This window comes from Pomacea canaliculata, linkage group LG12 (assembly GCF_003073045.1).
Source record: "Pomacea canaliculata isolate SZHN2017 linkage group LG12, ASM307304v1, whole genome shotgun sequence".
NCBI lineage: Eukaryota > Metazoa > Mollusca > Gastropoda > Architaenioglossa > Ampullariidae > Pomacea > Pomacea canaliculata.
The window spans coordinates 23,456,591-23,470,142 of record NC_037601.1 but is presented as its reverse complement, the minus strand read 5'-3'; the positions used below and the strand labels follow the sequence as shown (position 1 = coordinate 23,470,142).

The 13,552-nt window shown below is 38.8% G+C and overlaps 1 protein-coding gene across 6 annotated transcripts in view; it reads right to left on the bottom strand.

The window, feature by feature from the left end:
- Nucleotides 1–312: 312 nt before the first annotated feature.
- LOC112576794 (early endosome antigen 1-like) overlaps nt 313–13,552 on the bottom strand; it is a 105,414-nt gene continuing 92,174 nt past the window's right edge. For 4 of the 6 annotated variants that reach the window (XM_025259524.1, XM_025259526.1, XM_025259525.1 and 1 more), the window contains 7 exons: nt 13,189–13,230; nt 11,477–11,570; nt 11,239–11,309; nt 11,026–11,128; nt 10,589–10,777; nt 5,885–5,977; nt 313–1,970 (listed from right to left, as the gene is read on the bottom strand). In XM_025259524.1, coding sequence (XP_025115309.1) covers nt 1,860–1,970; nt 5,885–5,977; nt 10,589–10,777; nt 11,026–11,128; nt 11,239–11,309; nt 11,477–11,570; nt 13,189–13,230 — 703 coding nt within the window. In that variant the 3' untranslated portion in view covers nt 313–1,859. Of the gene's footprint in view, nt 1,971–2,971; nt 2,999–5,884; nt 5,978–10,588; nt 10,778–11,025; nt 11,129–11,238; nt 11,310–11,476; nt 11,571–13,188; nt 13,231–13,552 lie in introns of all 6 variants that reach the window. The other 2 variants (XM_025259528.1, XM_025259527.1) reach the window with 2 other exon arrangements.

Genomic DNA, 13,552 nt, shown 5'->3' with positions numbered 1-13,552 from the left:
AAATATAAAAAGCCATATTTATCTACTAAATATAAAATGAGTTCTTTAGTATCTTGTGGGCAGACCTCAATCTGCGCAGCTGTCAGGAAAGGCTAATGCCAAAAAGCAGGCAAATATGTTCTATTTGGTACCATCAACATGTAAACTGGGGCATCTGAGAGGGACCTTTTTACAATTCATATTTGATAAAAGTTCCTGTCAACTCTGGAAGTTCTGCATGGTTCTCCTTGGTGGTCTGCATGTCTTATTATGAAGCTTCTATATATGAGCCCATCTGTCATGTGGTGTAAAAATACTTACTTAGAACTGAAAGAAGGAAGACCAAAGTTTAATATTGGTATGAAAAGACTGATAACACAGATCAATGATGAACCAATTGAGATCATAAGTACAAATACTTAAAACTGGTCCCTAAAAATAATACTAATGCTGTTGATGTGCCTGTTTATTAGCAGGGATGTTTTGATCTGTCCATATGGGTGTTGGATGAATTTAGCAAAGCACATTCACTCTTGTGTTAAGTAGGAAAATACACAACGTAAATCCCCCTTTGTTATTGTCATGCAGAGGGTGATTTGAACTAGTGATGAAAATCATGTTTATCAAGATTTCTCCTTGCAATTTCATGTCCAATCCATTAAGGTAAGCTGCTTCAAGATGAATGAGAAGTGGATTCGAGAGAAGACCTCTGTTTGCAGCTGAAATCGTTAATATAATAACTCTCATTCTCAAACAGTCCTTGACTTTACATGCCACCAACTTTGTCTTCCCTCTAGTCTAGCTATAAGAAACCCCAATAAGCACATGAAAAAGATCCTAACAAAAAAATGAAGAAAGCTGTACAGTAATTGACCATTGCCATAGATGCTGGCGCAAAACAAACTACATACATTTAAAAAAAACCAAGATATCTCACCTGAAATCTTCAATTTTATGTCGCAGTCCAAATATTAAAACTCTGATATCAGATTACAGTTAACCAGTTGCATTTAACTTAACAACAAAACAAAATAAAGTCCTCAAAACCAAGATCTCGCAATAATTGACAACTGGCTTTTGTAAATACTTTTCTTTAGACTGATATCAAGACTGACATTTGTTACTAACACACCATCACCAGAAAAATAATACATAGTAGATCACTGCTTTAGTGCAATGAACGCTGGCACATATATCTTGTGCTGTACTAAAGGCCACAAAAGACATTAAAGTTTAAAAAAACAGCTTAGTTTTTAAGTCTGCACATCAAGTGACAAATTTTACAACAAAATACCAAAGCAAAATGGACGGAATAAAATATGGCAAACTTCAGTCTGCCAACCTTTTCTTTTACAAGAGGTATAGATTTGTAAAAAAAACCCCAAAACAATCTGATAAAATTCATAACAGGCAAAAATGGAAACAGATCTTCCCAGATCACAAATACCCAAAACACACTTTGTACTGCAATCAAATGGAATGTCAAGTTTTGCAGCATCAGGTGTGAAGTTTTTCATTTTTCTGTAACAGACTAGTTTGGCAATCAAAGTTGGGAAAATAAGCACTCTACACTAAGCTACTAAAACTCTCATAGTCACAAAACTGGCTAGCCAACAGGGAGATAAACTTGAAATCATTTTAGTCCCTGCAAGCACTATAGAATGCTGTATTTGTAACAGCATCAACACTTCACAAACACAATTTAGAAATTCTGTTAGTGTCACTTTTTGTGTCCTGAAATTCTGCAGCTTTTTACATGGTAATGTGCATACAATGATGATCGTTCCATCTAAGCTAGCATGCTTGATCAGTCACATCAAATCTGCTGCTGACATCCAATGCTGCCTATATAAAAGAAGAAGCAATGGTTCAGGGATCTGCTAAGGCTTTGGTAAGGTCACTGAGATGGATTGTGCGTGGTCCAGCTGGCTTGAGAGAGTGCGCACCTTTTCTGCCCAGTATTCACTGCTTTGCTGTAGCTGTACTGAGAGCTGAAACAACAACAGAATACACACATAACAGGTTTGGAAAAGCTGAAAACTGCAGTCTGGAGTGCACTAAAGGTAGTTTAAAAATGAGTTGCTATATTTGTAGGCATATATGTACTCTGTCAATTTGACTTATTTCTATAAAGACAGTGTTTAAAGGAACCTAAAATCAATTCAAATGTGTACTGTTGGCAATTGGATAATTTTAGCGAGGGACAGAACTCTACAGCTGATGATGTGAGTCAGTAGAAAAGTACTTCCTATCATCATGCTGCTTGGCAAACTTGAAAATATTCTGGAAATATATCAGCCACTGATCCACTGACCAGACAATGATGTGGATGAAATATCCAATACAGCAGCTGTTTTTCTCAATGAGGTAATTAACAGATGGTATCAAGTGTGTCTCTGATATGTGTGTTGTGAACTATGTATTCTGCTTTGTCCATTTTTCTTTTAAATCACTAAAACTGTTTATGGTACTTTGTTTCACAAAAGCATATTTTTGTTGTGGAAGTCTTTAATTTTTTATTCAAACTTCTATGAGAATATTCTGATGGGAATAAGAGCCCATCAGGGAAAAACAAAATGCTCTGAGCAAAAGCAACAAAATTTGTTAAAGCACATCGAAATGCTGGACTTTATGATCTGTCAAATAGGGAATTATACTGGCCTTATATCTATTTTATTCCGAACATCATGGTTTGACAAGCAAGAACTTAAAAAAAAGAAAAAATCAGCACCACATGTGACATCTACATCTGTCAGGACAGTGTTAAAATAACTTGCAAGGCAGCAGTGTCTCAGCCCTATGCAGGACACGAAGATCTAGCAGATTAGAGAATAGAAGCATTATATACTATTCAGCAGTTAGTGTTAGCATATCAGCATGACATGGCACCTAGGTCTGGCATATTATTTTGGGAGTATTACACAAAATAATCACATTACACATCAGTATTAGAATCAGCAACAGATCAACATTATATAGGGTATGCACCAACCTAGTTGTCTCAGGCAGCTCATCTGATCTGTGCAAATTAAAAGAAAACAAGAAAAAACAGTGCAAAACAAAACTTCTACTTTATTTCTAGCTTGAACCATTAAATAAAACTAGCATACAGTTCCTACAACTTCCCTATAATTAACTGCTTTACTTGGTTTTTCTATCTTGTTCATTGTGTCATGTTAGTCACAAGAAAAAAAAAGAAAAAAAGCGAAGGGCCAGCTGCTGTTTTGAGATCCAGAATATAAAGCCTGTAATCACTGTGGAATGAAGTGGAAAGTAAAGTGAGACAGTAAATTGTTCTTGAAAGACCTGTACTTGTTTTGCCCTTGCTCATCAGTGCTGGACAAGGCAGCAGTCAAGCAGTGCAGTATACTGACCAGTCCAGGTTTACTCTTGTCCACAATGGTGGCAAATATGTTATGCTTGGGAAAACAATTTCATTTCTTTATTAGGGAGCATAGGTCTTTCTGGTGTTGAATTTGCCTTTAAGTGATTCTTGAGATCTGCCCAGCAGTGCTGTGTGTCAATCTAAGTGCAGCCTTGTATGCTGCTTGCTGTTTTGGGCTGCTTGAGATTTCGGTCTTTTCAGGATGCCTATAAAATGAGATCTTACAAATGCAGCTGATGAGACTTACTCTTCTGTAGTCTTGGCATTTTCAGAGGAACTCTATCATTGGGAGTGGGTTGATAAGTGGTTTTCTTGTCTATACGCCACTGTTAATAATCCCAGATTTTCAACAGGGGGTTGCACTCTCACTTTCTTTTTTTTTACCACCTTGCATAAGAAGTTAGATCAGACTGCAGATTGTCTCTTCTACTTCTTTCTGTATTGGCACTGGCTCTGGATTTGTCTGACCCACATCTCGTTTTGTCTGGCTTTAGGTGTATTCAGTCCATCTTTTCAAAACTGGGGAGCTTTTTGTAAAGAAGTTTCCTTTTGGTATCTTCAGCTGCAGAAGACTAGGTCTGTTGTGTTCTGGTCAACTTATTAAGGAAGCTCTAGGCAAGCTGATTCTTTGTACCATTTATTTGTCTGTGATCTTATATTGCTTATTTATTCAGTCTAAAAAATATTGATGATGATGATGATGATGATGATGTTTCTTGTATTTTCTTGTAAAAACATGGTTAGTATGGTGAAAGTGTTCTGTAGCTCCTGGGTAAGTGCTACTTTTTCTTTAGGTTCTTTCCTTTGTGGAAAAGGTCAAGAAAAAATGTTAACAATTCAAAATTGGAGTACTTCTTCAGACTGCTTCTCAGAAAACACATGCCTCTAACAGTCTCAGGCCTTATTTATTTGGATTAGCAGCAGGAAAGGAGAGTAGTAAGACTCTAATTCTCTACAATGCCAAATATCTAGTGCTGAGTAAAACTCTTTTATCTCTTTATCATCATGATCTGAGGTCAGTGTGCACACCTAGGTATTGATGTTCTTGGCTACAACTTTGATGGAAATAAAGCCAGCCTCATACACAAACTTCATGTTCAAGAAACTAGTATTCATAATTATGTTCTTTCACTTTGCCCACTGAATGTCCTGTTGCTGTTGTTACTATATGAGTGGGTGTGTGCGCACATGTGTGTGTGTATGTCGCCAGAATCTATTCCCTTTCATCTCCTACAGAATCTTCCCTCTAGTGTGCTGGCGTTGCATCATACCTGTAATTGCCCTTGCGGATTGATAAAGTTGTATTGTATTGTAAGTGTAGAGTACAAACATTCTATATTCCAATGATGCCCTTCTTGACTGCAGTTTGACAAGAGATTCTTCTGCAGTAATAATAATGGCGATGACTTGCACAGTGCATTTCTCCCCACACAAAGCTCAACATGCTTGAATACAGAACCCTTTAGCTGACAACATTTGCCAATTCTATTCAAACCATGCCTGATGCATGAGGATATTTGGAAACAGCATGAACATATTGTGCAGCTCTCCTGCCAATTGTGACAGACGTCAGTAACACCACTTTTAAGTTCCAAGCCCAGCTGACCAGACAGATTTAACTTGTCTTTAAAGAAATAGCTATGTTGTGTTGGTGGGAGGAAAAATACTTTGCAATGAGATAGCTTGATTGTCTGCATGTTTGATCACAACAGTATACTTCCTCATAATGTGTGACATTATTCATGCAAGAGAAAGAGAGAAATCTAAATGAAGCTGGTACAAACTTTTCCTTGAATGAATCTCATGATGGTGATACAATCACTGGCAATGTAGCTTTTTCTCCATATGACATATGAAGATTTCGGGTAAAAATAAATCAGCATTACTGGAAAACGTAATCCCGGAAGTAACTCCTTAGTGGAAGTTAAGTACAGAAACTGACCATAATGTAGTTAAAAGGACATACAAACAGGAGATTATATTACACACAGCCATTAGGCATGCAGCCTTGACCTCATTCCCTAGTCCACATTGACAGCATCCAGACTTAAAGTGACTTGGGCTTCAAACAAAAGGGTGTGTTGTCCAGCATTGTGTAAGCCAACATAAATATTGGTTTGCGGTTTGGTGGTACCAGTCTGTTTTTCAAGTGTCTGTGAAAGAATCAGGCCCTGATGCCTGCAACAGTGGTTACTAGGGTGTGGTGGGATAAAGGTCTTGGAACCAGAAGTGAGATCTGTGCATCTGCTACCAATGAGTAGCCCTAAAAGAAGCTGCTGCCAGAAAGTCAAAGGTACTATCTCTAGCTGTCACCCTATACACCTCTTTAAACCAGGCTATAAACTTCTAAGTTTAGCAGGTTTATTTGTTTGATATGCTTCAGTGAATAAGAAAACATTTGGGCAAGCATGCACATCTATACAGGGAATTAACAGTGTCATCAGCTTGAAAAGCTTACGATCAAAATACTCCCAAACTGTACCAAGCAGAGAATGTGAGAAGGCACTGGTCTCTACTTACCTCCCCCACACGCTGTATCCAGTAGTTTTTGTCTAAGCTCTGAGGATCAGACACACCAGTGTCTTCCACAGCTTTGCTCTGAGCTATTTGTGTCTGTCAAAGGTTTTCAAAACAAAACAGAAAATTATACTGCAGTTACATAGTTTTATTTTTTTAATAAGTGAGAGGAAGACAGAAAGGGTAAAGAAGAGTTAGAGACAAACCAGTTGAAGCTTAGGCCACATGAGCAAAAGGAGCTCAGCTGTAAAGTGTGCTTGCCACCTTTGAGATGTAAGAATGTGTGACATAGGTAAGTCCTACCTGAAGTCAGCATAAGACTACCTCCTCCCATTGCACAGGATGGCAAGAATCGAAATATGGCCACAAAGGCAGGGAAGAATGGTATGAAACATCTGGCTCAGTGTCCTAGTGACACTGCCACGGAAAGTGAACAGAGGATGATGGTAGACTCAGTCACCAGACACTAGTGATTGTAGTAGACCAGATCAGCAAGCTGCCTTAGTAACCTGGTCTACTTGGAGTAGCGTCCCTTAGCCTGGCAGGTTTTGAGGGAGGCGGTTCTCCGCAATTTTTGCATTTTTAATAGTTTGCTGTGTTTTTGGTGCCCATTGGTTAGCCCGGTGCCTTTTTTTTCGTTTCGTCGTTGCTGTGCAAGACTATTTGACTTTGATTTCTTCTGCGATTTCGGATTTTCCGTCGACTTCTGGTCTTCTCTGCATAACGGTTTTTTTTCTGAAGATCTTGAAGATCACACAAGTCAGTCCTTTGCTTTCAAAATGTTCATGCAGTTTTCCTCTGTTTTGTGATTTCATCATTGCTCTATTCTGCGTTGCTACTGTATGACGACACTATGACTTTCCGAGCTGTAGATCTGAATTCAGGGCCGTTGAGATCCAGTACGGGCCCAGGGCAGACGACTTGCTAAACTGCCTGATTGTACACCAGCAAGTCAGCCTTTCCATCGACATCACCTCCCCACCATTGGCAGATAACAAGACCCTGTTTTCCTGTTCTGTGAACACTGAGGACAGGCTGTTGCCACACGATATTTCAGATACAAGAGCTTTTCTCGGAGTTTGCTTCTATGGCGGACACTAACAGTCCTTTGCGCAGCTGCTACTAACACAGGCAGCTGAGAGTCTCAAGCCGTTCCACGATAACAAGGATCGATGACATCGGAAAAATTTTGAGAATATACTGAGAACATCTTAAGAATATGAAGGAATATTATCATATTATACAACGAAAAAAGGGATCGTCGCTTCACTTTCTTTACTACAACTCAAGTTCGCTGTGACAGTGAGTGAAGCACGCAAGAGCGATCGACATCCAGCCTGTAGATCCAGTCAGTTCGCAGAATGCAACACAAAGACACTTACATCATGTGGCTTGTAGATGTTGATCACAATCATCAGAGGAGGTCATCGTGCAGTTTGACAGTGTGGCCTGTATCGATCAGCTATATACAGGTCACAGAGATACGACCACAGTGCATGTAGCTCAGCACTCGTCAAGAGGACTGTGGACTGTACTGCAGGGCCAAGCACCTGATGATCTAACCCTTCATTTTTGCCCATGCAAACACCTTTTTTTTTTTTTTTTTGATTTGTGGTCCTGTGTTGTGAGTAGTGGTCATGCGCTTTGCAGCAGCAGATCGTTCGCTCACAACTGTGGTCCTTTTTTAGCCTTCTGATCGTTTGGTTCAAACTTCTCTTTTGGTTTTCTGCAGCTGCTAATGTTTTATTTGTGTACTTTTCTGTATCATTTCGGCGCATTGAGCGTTTCCCTAGGATTCGGATTTTGCGCGTTATAAGTCTCCTTCCTTCCTTCCTTCCTTCCTACTTCAACATTGCTGCAATGACAGCATGGCTGGTGGCCCAGATGAAGACCATGTCTTTATTGTGATGAAGAAGAACTAGAAGAATAGCATAAAACTGAGCCATGAGAAGGTGAACAAAGTGAGATGAACAAAGAGACTGGAGGGTAGATAATAAGTCTCCAATGATTATGAACTGATTAATGTCTGAAGATCAGAGAAGATTTTTAAAGGCCAACAAGATGCCATGAAGTTCAGCAGAAAAATTGAACAATGAGCTGAAAATGCTTGTTGCAGCTGGCAGGATGGGACTGAAAGAGCGATCTGCAAAGAAAGTAGCAAGGATAGAAAGGAGTTCCTGGAGACATTGGAGAAACAGATGACTGGCATCACCTTTCTTAAATCACAGAAAGCATGGAGGAGACCTTGACCAGCATCTGCATATGTGCACAAGGCACCCAGGCAGATGTGCAGCCTTTGATGGTGAATTTAAGATGGAAGGCTTGAGCACAGCCATAATGTACTTACTTGGAAGTAAGACTGTGCGGTCTGACCCCAAGCAGACATGGCCAACTATCCGAAAAACATCCAAAACCTCGAAACAGTAAGGTGGAGAGACTTGATGTGTGGAAGAAAAGACAGCTTACAGTCAGAGATGATCCAAAAATTGTCACTTCCTGGAACACTTTAAGTACTATACTGTCCACAAAGCTAGCTGGGACACAAACTCTGATAAAAATTTTTTAAACCCTGTGTCAGCTGTAACTGGTAAGACTGACAGAGTGGCCAATGTGATTCTGCACCTTCTACAACCAGAAAACTGGGTATGACCCCTCAACTGTCTTAGGTACACTAATGTGAACCTCATCCTTGCTGTATAAGGACAGCTCATTTTCCTGACAGCACTTACCTAGTGCTGATGTGATTTTGGTAACCATCGTTGCTGTTTGTTCCTCCTGCTTCCCACACACCATGGTATCCAAAAAGAGGATGTGACTGAGCTGTATCACACAGGGTATTTCCAGCCAGGAATACAGAGGAATATATTCTGGCCTAAAGAAGTACAGACCAGACTGACCCAGGCTGCAGTCTTCTAGCAAAGCTAGGGAGGTGCACAACACACTGACTGATTGGTGTGGGATGCATAAAACTTTCATCTAGGGCAAATCTGGACCAAAGAGGTGTGTTGGGCTGCAACCTAACAGGGACATCAATCTCCATGATTCCATCGTCCTCTGTTGTGGATCACCTTGCACTGCAGGCCATAGAAAAGATAAATCAAGGAAAAAGGTTTTATGAGTAAAAGACAAAAAAGGCCAGTACAGACAGGAGACAGGAAAGCTAAAACAGAAGTTAAGGATGGAGAGAGGTTTCCGGAAAACAGGTGAAAAGACTAGGAAGGTAGAAGAGAAAGGGACAGTTCTGCTATCACCCAGCCAGAGAGAAGCTGAGTGTTTAATCCTGAGAAGCCAGGCCAAGGGGTCTTGGCAGGATATCATGGAGAAGTAATCAGGTAAGTGGCACTGAATCACTGAAAGGGCAGAAAGTTGTGAATGATTATTGTAAACGAAGAGGAAAGTGTAGAATTTGAGTTAAAAAACAAATAATCCTGTTCTCTTAATAGTTTTCAAGTCTCTGTTTTATATTTTTGCATTAATAGTTCTGAGAGAAGATCAAAACCCAACTAAAATGATGTGAAAAGGAGAGTTTACTTCTTTATTTTTTGAGTGCTTTAAAGCAATTAAGAGGCTATTACACAAATAGTATTCAGATTGATGTTTTAACAATTGAGCTTAAATAACTTGCACAGTCCTTTAAAATGATTGCTTTCATGCCCATCTATGATGAACTGCATATTTTGTCTGGGTCGGGTTGTTCCAAGATAAATTTATGTCAGAAAAAGTAACCTTACAGATACAATAAAATCTTATAAAATTAAGTACAGTAGGTGAGTGAAGTAAACAAGTAGAAGCACACATTCTATCTGCTGGTTGGTTCTATGCTATTTTATTTTCTTGTTCATTTAGTCTATTCATCTCAGTGATTCCTGTTAAATTAAATCATTAGTTTTCAGTATTTTATTTAATTCCTTATTTTCCTTATTGTACCAGCTCAAAATAATGAAACTCCATGAATAATTAAAGTGGATTTTATTGTACTCCTGCATGCACTTAATGCAGTGACACCAAACTAACCATTGTTGAAAATTATCAAATCAAGACTTTCCAGGATTTATGTCAGAAAAATAATCCTCCAGACATAAATGAAGCAAGCACTCTTGCACTGCTGGTTGATAAGAGGCATAACAAACAAAAGAGCACGTCCTGTCCTCTTAACTCAATGCCACCTATAAAGTTGTCCCCTGTATCCTTCTTACTATAGCTCATTCCTGCTATGCTACGTAGTTCACTTAATCAGTTTATTATAAATCAGAAATTAGTTTGTCAGATTAATAACCAGCTAGTTTCCTGCTCGAGTCAAGGCAATTTTACCCATAAGTAAATTGCTCATCTATCAAAACGAACCCAGAAAGTCATATATACTAGTTGATAGTTACCAAACCAATACTGTTATACCAAAAAACAGCAAATCTCAGAATTTACAGCCTAAACTGTCAGATTTTTATCAACACACATGCAACTGCTTTGGTAAAACCCGTGTGAAGACATAAAAAAAAATTACTTAGTTTTTATTATCTTCACATTCAGTTCCATCAAAAAGGAAAGATTTGACATTTAAGTGAATTTCAGATTCTCAGGCTTCCTTTTTTTTAGTTCCCAGAGTTCTCTTCTGTTACATCATACAGATGAACTAAGTGTACAACAGAGATGTATAAGCTGTAAATAACTGATAAGCCAAAATCGACGACTTTAAGAATTGTCTCTCACCAAACGGTCTGGGTCTGCAATAGAAGGGCTTGTGTCAATGCGGGAAAATGTTCTTGCATCTAGCTGAGTGCGGAGACCCGAAATCGTCTGATCACGGGTCTGTAACTGCATCTCCAAATTCTGTCGCAAAGCTAATTCTCGCTCAAGCTCCCCACGTAGCCGCATATTGTCCTTTTGTAAACTATACAGCTGCAAGCAACACAGAAGAGATTTAAAAAAACAAGAATTGCACATGCATACACACAAACACACCATATAAAAAGGGCTTAAGACCCCTTCATAATTAACACAGATGTATATAGTACCATGCATACTACTGCAAAAGTTATGATTACAATAAAATTCAAGAAGCCGCCTCTGAATTTCATGGAGACCATTATAACAAATAATGGTGTAAAACCTTGAAAGTCAAGAGCAAGTTTGTTTTTTTTTTTTACTTGAGTGTTGAGCTGCTGGATGTTCTCAATGTTGCACTTGAGACGTTGATGCAGATCTTCAATTGTCGCAACCTTTGTCTTCAGGTCCTGGTCTTGCTCCACCCTAAAACACATTTAAAACTCTGAAATTGAGGGATGAGAATAACTATAATACACCTCTCTTTTGCCAAATCAAATACATTATGACAAATCCAGTGGCACACAGCTACTTACTCATGTTCCTCAAGGCGCCCTTTCAGTTGATTGAGAAGTACCTGCTGGTGAGTTGAATGTGCCTGAAGGGCCTGAAACAATGCAAGACAAGAAGCTACTTTATCTCCATTATTTTTGTAAGCTCCTCATCATATACCAAATAAGTTAATGGTGTTCCTTATTTTTTAATGAACAGCCACATACACAAGTTTAGTAATTGCATCTCAAGGATATCTGTTATACTTTCACAGTGACCTACCCTGAGTTTCTCGCTGTCCATTTGGCGCTCATCAACTTCAACTCTTAGTTTATTGTTCTGTTTCTGTAGTTTTTGAACCTGCTCCAGCAATATCCTGTGTAACAAATATCCTTTTGCTGTGTAATGTTCAACAAAAACACATCAAAATATCTGTGTTATTAGCAACCTTACAGACATGCATGCAAGATGGTTATACTCTTAATGCCATGAAGTGATAATGACTACTCGCTCCTTCATTTCCTCAACTGGCTACCCATCTGTTCTCGCATTCAAACTCTCTGAGCTGTGTTTTAATTTTTTTGCGTGTTCCTGCCCTGATTATTTCTCTGAACTTCACTTCCCCTACCTCCCAGCCAAACAACTATACTCTTTTTCTGATAACCATACCCTAACTATTCCAGCCACCAGAATAACAACATACGATCACAGAATTTTTAGTTACTGTGCAGCAAAACTCTCTTCTTTTCCATATCTGCCACCAACCCACACTGGAAACACAACTCTTCCTTGAGCATTACTCCTAACAGTCCACACAATCCTAGTCCATCTTCAACCCACCCCACATTTTTTTTGTCTATTGGCTACTTTTCTCCTCGTCTTCCTCTACACATCACAATACCCTCAGTTCTTGTTATCTGATTCCTCTTTGTGCTTTCTATATTAGTCTTTTATTAGTCATCAGTAACGTTGTTTATCATTCCATCCTTCATAATGTCCAGGTCTTGGCACTAAAAACACTATCTTTATGAGTGCATGTCGTATATAAATCATGCGTTTATTATTATTAACTCCAACTGTTAACTGAACATGCTCCTTACATTCTTTGGTGTGTTTCACTTTCCCTGACAGTGAGAAATCTTGGTGTCAGCACAGATGAATACCTTCCCTGAAGAACTACATTAATTCAACTAATCCATCTTTCTTAAAACTTGCCGAATCTGTCACATTTGATCTTCTTTAACAGTTGCCTTCATCAAATAAAAAAAACTTATGTCTGCATTTGTTCTGCTATGGCTAGTCTACTGCAACGCCTTATTTGTTGCCCTTCCTGGCTGACTGACAAGGTAATGAGGGCTCAGTGATGTTCACAGGCTGTGCCGTAAGGGCAAATCTGATCATTCTACACCATTCCTTAATGAACTGTGCTTGACTACAAAGTATCCACACTATTACTACTGCTTTTATGGCTGGCCCCAGTGTACTTGGCTAAGAGGATGAAGCCCTATCAGTTAAGTCGGTCACTGTGACCTGCTCCTTTGAACCTCCTGTATGAGCCTCATATAAGATTAATTTGGGAGCCAGTTATTTCCCTTCTCTGGCCCTGCTGTCTGCAATACACTGCTCCCATCGCTCGATACAGTGAACCCCTTCTGCTGGTCTTAAGACTCAGGATAAGGAAAGGAGGCATACAGACATTAGTCAGAAAGTGTAACGACAATATGGACACATGAAAAAAACTGTTTTCACGGAATCAGTTCACTTCATAAGTCTCCAAAATGTAGCTTACACTATATATTTCTTGCGCTGCTCTCTTTTTTAAAAGCACAATGCAAATTAAAATAATGTGCTGTTTTTTATTTGTACTTTTTTTTGTTCTGTGCCAGATGACATGAATACATAAAAATCACCCTATTAGAGGTACTGCATACTCTACCATGATGAAAATAATATATCTGTTTTAGCTTCAACAACAACAATCAACACAAGCTTACTCTTTTTCACTGGTAAGGTTCATAACTGCTTTGCTCTGTTCTCTGAAAAGAGAGAGGCATTATTTATTTACAAGACAGGAAATGAATCCAAACAATTAGAAGATACATTCATCATAAATAGTTCATTCTAAATACAGAGATGCTCACTCTTTCCAAGAGGAACAAGTAATCCAGGGAGCTAATTTCAGTACTCTGTGACCAAAAAGGAACAAGTAATCCAGGGAGCTTATTTCAGTACTCTCTGACCAAATCTGTATTTTACATAAAAAAATATAAAAAAAATTGAAGACCCACCTGGGTAATCTGAGTTACAGATTCTGGTTGGTAAAGACATTATAAATATTCTGTAAATTTCAACAACTGA